The 9,523-nt window shown below is 41.0% G+C and overlaps 1 protein-coding gene across 6 annotated transcripts in view; it reads left to right on the top strand.

The window, feature by feature from the left end:
• The first annotated feature begins 658 nt into the window (after positions 1–658).
• The window catches only part of gabra1 (gamma-aminobutyric acid type A receptor subunit alpha1), a 29,209-nt gene continuing 20,344 nt past the window's right edge, over positions 659–9,523 (top strand). The window contains exons 1-3 of one of the 6 annotated variants that reach the window (XM_052529471.1): positions 659–786; positions 4,586–4,685; positions 8,184–8,296. In XM_052529471.1, coding sequence (XP_052385431.1) covers positions 4,606–4,685; positions 8,184–8,296 — 193 coding nt within the window. In that variant the 5' untranslated portion in view covers positions 659–786; positions 4,586–4,605. Of the gene's footprint in view, positions 787–1,882; positions 2,052–2,289; positions 2,789–2,887; positions 3,261–3,954; positions 4,080–4,585; positions 4,686–8,183; positions 8,297–9,523 lie in introns of those variants that run through there. The other 5 variants (XM_035758951.2, XM_035758950.2, XM_035758952.2 and 2 more) reach the window with 5 other exon arrangements.

Genomic DNA, 9,523 nt, shown 5'->3' with positions numbered 1-9,523 from the left:
AGGTAACAACATGCAACTCTCAGAGATTGGGGTTTCTCGTTTGGGCGAAAGTCTGTCCTCTCCTCCATGGCCCGAAAACCCATAAGTGGTCGAGTGGTGCAGGATTGTGTCAATTCCTTAGTTTGCAAACGAAAAGGGTGTGTCTCTTCCTCTATAGCCTCCTTTTGGCGAGGAAGCGCAAATGTATTTTAACCATAGAGAATGATTAGAGGCCTCTAGTGGCCAAAAGGCTGGTCAGCGCCATTGAGGGCTTGTACCATTTTAATGTAGTGACCTGTTGGAGTCATGTTCAACCGGACATCAGGAGGGATCAGCCAATACTGAAGAAGAAAATGTGCTACTTCAAAATGCAGATTGTGTCAGTGGCACTGCCCATGCTGTCACAGACGCTATAATGGCACAGATAAAAATATGAGTAATCTATCTATCTCTATGATCCTACGTGAGTCCTTCACTAAAAAGTTTTGAAATCTGCCGCCCCCCTTGAATCAGCTATTGTTTTCTCGAAGGAGAAAAGCATGCAAACATTTAAACGATATGCTATTTATCCTTTTATCTCTAAAATGTATTGTACATCTAGCTACATTTGTTTTTCTCACTTTATACATTAATTTTTGCATTCCACCCTGTAAACGTCATTTGCCCGATGACGCGCGATTGGAGAAGAAGTGTCATTTCATGCAAGCGCATTTTCGTCCACTTTCCCTGTCCTCGCCGCCTCTCCTCGATTGCCCTTGAACTTTTCAAAAGCAGGCCAGAGAAGACAGAGGAGAGATGATGCAGGAGGTGAGCAAATCTAAATGATGAAAGGCCATTGTCGTTTTGTTCGAACTCTGTGAAGGGTGTGATTTTCATTGGAAATAGACTTGATTGGCCACAAGCGGTCCGGTTTTGAACTGCCCATGGTGCTGAAATGACAGTTCGCCATACACTGCACTGAAGTCTCTCTCTCTCTCTCTCTCTCTCTCTCTCTCTCACTCTCTCTCTCTCTCTCTCTCTCTCTCTCTCTCTCTCTCTCTCTCTCTCTCTCTCTCTCTCTCTCTCTCTCTCTCTATATATATATATATATATATATATATATATTCGCTGAATTCTGACCAGACTTAATGTTATTGTAACGTAATGTCTTCGCAGACATGCTTCTTCACTGTCCAATGAACAGTGAGTTCATTTGTTTGTGTGTGCGTGTGGGGACGCGGGAGAGAGAAAGAGAGAGAAAGAGAAAGAGAGTAAGTTACACACATATATATATATATATATCCCACGTTCCTACACGCACACACAAACAAATGAACTCACTGTTCATTGGACAGTGAAGAAGCATGTCTGCGAAGACATTACGTTACAATAACATTACGTCTGGTCAGAATTCGGCGTTTAGTTTTGAATAACGAGTTATGCACTTGCAGGATCAGGCTAAGGTCGATGCATGTAGACTAGGCAACCTCACTATCTGTGTAGAGCACAAGAGAGACTGAGAGAGCGAGAGCGACAGAAACCTTACTGATTACACATAACTCATACATGCACTATATTAACCACATGTAAAGCAACACATATGTCCGGTTCCATTTCAGACGAGAGGAATCACAGTCTCCGTAGTCTGTTAAATTAAACCCAATGCCAATATTGCATTGGTGAGTTATGATTTGTACATGAAGGACGAGTAGTCTGGATGTCATCATAGTGTGTTGTAAACGTATTCAAACAAACCAATAAGATCAGTGTGTATTTTGCTTTGAGGTCAATAAACCGGCTACATAAATGTTCCGTTATTACATATCTCATCATGATTAAAATGTCTTCTGGTTTGTAGTTTAACTTGAAATACGCAGATGACTACAAAAATATAAGCTTGGTATCATCAGGCGGTTTTTGCAGAAGCACAGCACAGCTCTGTCTGTGCTCAGTCGTGGAGTGCAGGCGATAGCGGCATAATATTTGACAGTAAACAGGCTGTCCTGTTATCTCGATGCGAATCCTGGGCTTTTGGGGTACAGTGAGTGACTAAAGTTCATTTTCAGTGAGGCTTGTCTCATCAAATATATCGGGTGAGGGAATATGCATTTCTTAACATTGGGAAGAATGTCTTCGTGTGTATGAATGTGTTATTTTTATTTGCATTGTGTGTTCATTGATATGAGATAATAATGTAATAATCGGTTGGGAGTCTTCGTTTTGGTCAGAGCGAAATCTCGTGCTGGTTGATATAACCAATTCTATAAATGTAAAACGCCGCTTTTATCCGAGAACATGAAACATCAATCAGGAAGAAAAGGGGAGCGGAGCTGGTTGAAAATGGAAGAGGATTTGATTTTGCAGCCACTGAAAAAGAGATGAAGTCTCGAGCAGTGGAAGTTCCATTATGCTGAATATAAACAATGGGCGGATTGGTCTTCAGATGAGACGTTGGTACCACCTTCCATTCTAAAATAAAACCGCCTTGGCTTGAAGTCACAGCCTATTTCATATCCGGTTTACCCAGTGATATTTTACCATTGTCCTGGTAAAGTAAAGCTTTATTTGGCTGCAGTCTCGGTATTTAGAGTAGATTTTGTAGTTAGATTGCCAATTTGTTGGGGACTGAGAAGAGTTTCACTCAACCACACCATTGAACAGTGCGCGAATCCTGCGCATACTCAGCATCGTCAGCTGCCGCTTCTCGAGACTCAAGCTAAATTTGGTCAGATCTGAGATCTCGGAGGATTGTTCTCATCGAATCCGTGTAGAAAATATATCCATAAAAGTTTGAAAATACGACAGCCTCGAACATCTCTGGCATATCGCTGTAAGTGAATTTTCATTTGACTTGTCTTTTTCGGTGCAGAGAAGGGAGTCGGGGAATTTGACTTGTCTTATTCGGTGCAGAGAAGGGAGTCGGGGAATTTGACTTGTCTTATTCGGTGCAGAGAAGGGAGTCGGGGAATTTGACTTGTCTTATTCGGTGCAGAGAAGGGAGTCGGGGAATTTGACTTGTCTTTTTCGGTGCAGAGAAGGGAGTCGGGGAATTTGACTTGCAGTTCGAACGGCAGTGAGTTGTGTTCAGCCTAACAGAGGCAGAATCCAGTTCAAATAGATGACATATGAGTTGCAACTGTCGGGGAGTGGATGATGTGGAGTTAGCTATTGAAAATGAAGACGATTTACTGGCATCTGCTGTGGTATGACATGGTTTTGTCCAAGTTGTTTCATCCCTGGACAGCGCTCCGAATGTAGCATTATTCAGTTGCTTAATTACTCGCCACACACGAATGTTTAAGGTGAGCATTGAGAAATATCAATATCTCCCTGAACTCAAGATGTTTGTACTGGGGACACATTTCACGGAATAATACAGAAAGTGTGGTGTATATGATGTTTTTCTTCCCATTAAGCTGCATTATCCCTGGTTTATCAAATCCTTTGTCAACTAACGATATTTGAACAGAATATTGCACATCGTTTAATACGCTTCGTTTGCGGTATATTCCAGTGCAGTTTGGAGAAATTCGGCGCCGTATCTTCTACAGTATGTATCTTTAATTTACAGGTTATTCTAGTCGTTTGTTTGATAATGGTGGGGCTATTGATTACAATATCTTTGCGTGGGTAATTAATTGCTGCTGCCGTGGGAAACATCGTTTTATGTATATATATATATATATATATATACATTTTTTTTATTTTTATGGTTCAGTTAAACGGGCATCTGGCCAACAATTGTATTTTCATAACGCAATAACATTATCCTACCACTTACATCCTCTGAAAGTGGGTTGACATTATGATTTCGGACGAAGGTGAAAATGCGTGAATCTAAGAGGATTTGGTTTAATATGCGGTTTCAGCCGCGTTTTAATTGCAGGCTATGAATAAACTAAGTAGGCTATACAAGTGCTATGAAAACAAATGACATACAAGACTATGTAACCGGTAACGTGTTTGATTCTTTATGCAATATGCATGCGTAATGTAATGTATGTCGACGGATCATCCGAAATCGATTCTTCATGGAATGTAGCTTTTTTTTAAAGAAACCAATACATCGCAGCCAGTGTATCACATTCGTTCAGACGAGCTCTCGCTATCTTTCTTTTCAGGTAATTATATTAAGTGTAATATATAGTAAACTGAAAACACTAAATTATATCTGATGTCTCGAACGGCTGTGTGTTTATGTGTCAACTGACATCTGACTTGTGACGAGAACGCTTGGTTTGATTTGTGACATATGAGCTTACGGATGCAGTTCCGTTAAAGTACGGTTTAAGATAGCCTATATAGGCTGTTTTTGTGAAATATTTAGTGTTTTGAGGTTCGACCCATCACCACATCATAATGTAAGTCGTTTTTTTGTGTGTACAAAAGCTGGATACTAATATGAACTGAAAGATACAACATAGTTCTTGGGAAAGGCTGGTCTTAGAACGGTGCCTGCCTCTTATGTTCCTTGATCTTGTTGGTTTCAGAATCACTCACCTCTTGATTTGTGTCTTGTTTGATTCTCTTTTGAGCCAGTCTTGTCAATGGTACTGCTTATTTTCTGATGTGGTATTTTATCTTTTGTTTTATTTTCTGATGTGGAGTTGTTGTCTTCCTTCTTCAGTGACAAACCACTCTCCAACCATGGGTGGACGGACAGGAACGGCCATACTGCTATGTGTGTGGGCCTGTTTGCTGGTGGCCAACGTGCTTTGTGGGAAAAGGTAAGGTGGGCTTCGACCACACAAACAAAATGTTCACTGTCAAGCTAGATTTGGCCCAGAAAAGAGAATCATTGTGTTCTGTTCTAGGGTCTAGTTACGGAGACAATATGCTCGCTCGTCTCTTAAGTCCCCAACAGTGTGGAATTAGAATATATTTTGTGATCTGCAATCATGTCATGTTGGAATCCATCCCTCACTGCCAGTCTGAGAGCAAACACCTGATTATCCTGGAGAAGAAGGTATGATTGTAATGATCATGTTTTGCCAACTGATCATATTTTATGTTGTGCATGACTCTGTAATGGCAGTAATTAGGGCATCACTTCAAGACTCCACACTGTAATTGCGATAATAAGAGGAGCTGGGGCGGATTTCCCCAAAATAGCAAATACTGTGTTACAGTTTCGATATGCTAAGCAACCACATAGGATAACACTAAATGTTCAACCAGAGTAGAGAAGTGCATGTCTCAGACATTCTGTCATTTATTCAAAAGATGTATGTGTTTCAAGTGACAGTTGAAGTAGAGGTTAGTCCAACATAAAAAGTCAGACTTGGGAATACAGATGGTGTCTGTGCTCAGACCACCCACTCAGTACCACAGTGAGATGGGATGAGAGATGATAGGTTTTGACTTGTGATTACTACATTACTAATCCCACCATTGGAAATGACAGACATTTGCATTTACACCTCAATGCTAATCCAGTCTTCAGGATTAACATTGAGAAGTTTGACATTGAACTAAAAATATGCAAATATCAACGATTCACTATTTGCAAATAAAGCCGCATATACCTAGTTAACTTTGTGTGCATATGATCATGTGGAATCACATGAAGATGCTTGACTATTAAATGAATGAAGTTTTTTCTCTTTCTATTCTGCTAGCCTAAATAAATCAGTAGAACTGTCTGAGCTGCATCCACATCTAATCAGTCTAATGAAATTGCCATTTAAGGATTTATTTTCTGTGAGCTGTGACATTTCCCTATTAATCAACAGACAGTTTAATGTATCTTAACCGCACTGCTTCAAGGATGGCCCATTTAACCAATAAACACCTTCCCTGATTACTCCACCTTACAACTGTCACCATAAACTGCAATGTAATTACTGCGTTGTGATTGACTGTATTGACCTCTAGAACTCAAAAACAAACCATGGAGGGTTTTTGAACAAACGCAATAATCATTAGCACATGTTTATATTGGTGTTGTGATATTTTAACAGAATAGGCAGAGAGGTAGGGAGGGAGGCGAGGGAGGTAGGCAGGGGAGGGAGGCAGAGAGGTAGGGAGGTAGGGAGGCGAGGGAGGTAGGCAGGGGAGGCAGGGAGGGAGGGAGGCAGAGAGGTAGGGATGGAGGCAGAGAGGTAGGGAGGGGGGCAGGGAGGTAGGCAGGGAGGCGAGGGAGGTAGGCAGGGAAGGAGGGAGGGAGAGAGGCATGTGTATGAGAGATGTATAATGTTTTATGAGGAAGTGACCCCTGCAACTCCTAAACATCCAGTCCATTGCTCTCTGCTTATCTGTACCCCCCCTTCTCTCTCTCCTTCTGCCTCTCCCATCCTCTGTCCCCACCTCCCATTCCCAAATATATTCTATGTCAAGCGCATTTGAATTATTCCTCACTTGAAAGAACTCCAAGGCGTGTATGTAAGTGTAAGTCTGTGTTAGTGTGACGGAGTGAGCATAGCATGATGTACTGCGTGTGCTCTGTTTGTTCGTTTACCTCTCGGCTTCGCTTACTGTTTTTACAAAATGTTATGTCGTTGCCATGTGTTTCTGTTCTGCTGTGTTGTGATATCAGCTCTCCTGCTGCTGTAAGTGTTCTGTATTGGCGTTTGTGTTTGTCATAATGTCCCTGTCCTTCTGCGTTATGATGTCTGTACTGTCCTGTGATTTCAATAATAATAATTGCACCGCACTTCCCAGTCGTCACTGGCCAAGCCATCATTGTAAAAAATAATTTGTTTTTAATTGATAAATAAAGGTGAAATTTAAAAAAGAGGCATCCTTGCACGTTTCCTGTTGTGTTTTTTGTGAGGAGGATATAATGAACTAATCTACTGTATCTGGGGAAAATGGAAAAGCTTCGGCATGTTGTTTTCACTCATTGTATCAGCAAGCCAAGCAAGCAGAACATACATGTGTGTGTATGTGTGTGTGTTATTCAGATGAGAGTTTTTCAACCTCACATGACCCTGCAGGCAGGTCATTAGATATTTGTTTTGGTGGCCGAGGCTCTTGAGCTATGGCATGGAAGATTTGGCCATTTCTTAAAGTTTCACACAAAATAGAGATTCATAACTGTGGAATTGGTTTGATATCAGAAGCTTGTTCCAATTGTTTGTCTCATTATTTGTCTTATTTATATTTCCTAATAGTATTTTTGTCAGGAAGCTGCATTTTTAACAAATAGCCTATGTGGGAATGAAAGGTGTGTTTGATGGCACATTAACTATATCATTCCTGCAGTGATGTGAGTAGCATGTCCTTATTTAGAAGAATCGTTTACCTGCTCACATTTAAAGCCGTGTGATCTGACCCCCCGCCCCCACCTTCTCTCTCACTCTCTATCTCTCTCTCTCTCATTTGCGGCCGCCCCCATGCATGTCCTCTCAGCTGTTTTGTTCTCTCCTCCTGCTACTTGCCATTTCAGATTCCCCCTTCCCTTCCCTTCCCTTCCCTTCCCTTCCCTTCCCTTCCCTTCCCCTCCCTTCCCTTCCCTTCCCTTCCCCCCCTCTTCCCTTCCCTTCCATTCCATTCCCTTCCCTTTGCAAGTCCATGCTAAACTTATCTTGATGACCTCCCCTTCTCCTTGAAGCTACGTTCTGAGCAGAGATTGTTTCCAAACACTGGGGACTGTTTATTTAGCATGCAATCAAACCAGTGTGGTCCGCGATTGGGTGTAAAAAGAGAAGGTGATTGCTCAGAGGCAAACTATTATTTACGAGAAAAGTTGTCCTGTGATTATCTATGAGAAAGGCTTTTCTGTGATTATTTTTGAAAGAGAGAAAATAACCCCCCCCCCTCCTTCCCAAGCTGACCATCTCCCTCTCCATCTATACTTCCACTTGTTAAAATACATATTTTGCAACATAATGAAATCTATATTGCTGTTGATTATTGTGTTGAGATATTAATGAGTGGAGATGTTTTCTCCACTCACACAATTACTGATTGTGGGTGTTCTGAGTATGAATTAACTATTTTGTTTCATGTTGCTCAAAGAGCACACTCAATGAGTCCTTTGCTGTTAAGAGACCACATTAAGGTATAAATAATTAATTACGAGTCCTGTGTGTGTGTACAATTTCATGCCCTGTGGATAAAATAAACCTATTTCTCACATTCATATGGCTTTATTACAAATCTGTATCATCAGAGGAAGTAGATTTTAAAGGATCAAGAGAAGTTGCTCAGGTGGGATTTTTCTCCAACACTCCTACATCGATTCACCGAATTCACTTTCCAAAATTGCTCTTCCTTTTCGTCAGCTCTGGACAGAATGGCCAGACGGACGAGCAGAAAGACAACACTACAGTGTTCACCCGGATCCTAGACAGTCTTCTAGATGGCTACGACAATCGTCTCAGACCAGGGTTGGGAGGTACAGTACTGTACAATGGTTTCTCACCAACTCATATCATTCTGAAGTTTAGGGAAATAGAGGTGATGGGAGATAGATGGGTGGTGATGAGTGTCTTTGATTTAGTCAATAACATGTTTATTGCATGATGCTGTCAAGCTAGTCATTTCCTGAATCATTTGTTGTGTTATTTGGAATTGTTGGCACCAGGTTGCAGCATTCTGTTGGTTTAATATTGATGGTTTGCCAAAACCATTACTTGGAGGATAGCAGTCAAGAGCACATCAAAACAGGATTTAAAGTAATATAATATAATATACTATAATCTTATATAATATAATATATACGCCATTTAGCTGACAGTTTTATCCAAAGTGACTTACAGTCGTGCGTATTGACTACAGACTGGAGTCCTTTGTCCTACTTCATGAAAAATAAATCTGCAATGTGTTTGCGTATCGTCACAAGCATGCTCATATCTTGTTTTCTCTGCCTTTGCACTAGTATCAGAGGAATCTACAGGAGGGTGATTTACTGTTAGCTTGTTTCCTTAGAAGCATGATATCAAGAACTAGTATCTTTTGAAAACTAAAGCAAACTTAAATTACAGCTCCCCGGTAAATAACTCCCCTCGTTCTTTTGAGGAATAGTGTATGGTGTAGGATACTCTCATTGAGAACCTTTTGAGGAATAGTGTATGGTGTAGGATACTCTCATTGAGAACCTTGGGTAGTTTTGTCACTTTTCATGGAAGTGCACTGTGTGCCACACAGTTGTTGCAGATACTGATTAATGTCCGACTCAGCTGTACAGAGTTTTGGAGAGATATGTAGGCCTACTGGAACGTGAAGAGGATTTTTATGGAATTGACTGAGTGGAAGGTCAAACAGGCAGGGGATTAGTATATTTTCAGTGGCAAATGGAGAGAAATGAAACATTATGATTAACACCATTCCTGATGTAAATCATGTTTCCATTATTCACTTCAAGAAACATAACTCTATTCAGCAGACAAAGTTACTGTAAATACATCAGCCACATAAAGACCAGGTGGAATTTGATCTCAGCCAAGAGATTTGAAAATTCATGGAGAGATTGAGTCAGTCCCCGGGTAAAGGTCCTGCCACTGAAATGGAGAACTGCAGAAATGGTTATTGACGTGAAAATCGGGATTGTAAGGTGTCATTTTGGAAGGGGGCTCTGTGAGAATTGGGGAATGAAACGATCAATGGGCTAGAAATGCTCCCC

The sequence above is a fragment of the Oncorhynchus keta genome, chromosome 11, assembly GCF_023373465.1.
Source record: "Oncorhynchus keta strain PuntledgeMale-10-30-2019 chromosome 11, Oket_V2, whole genome shotgun sequence".
NCBI classification, from domain to species: domain Eukaryota; kingdom Metazoa; phylum Chordata; class Actinopteri; order Salmoniformes; family Salmonidae; genus Oncorhynchus; species Oncorhynchus keta.
Note: the sequence above shows the minus strand (reverse complement) of the source record. Positions and strands in the feature narration are given on the sequence as shown.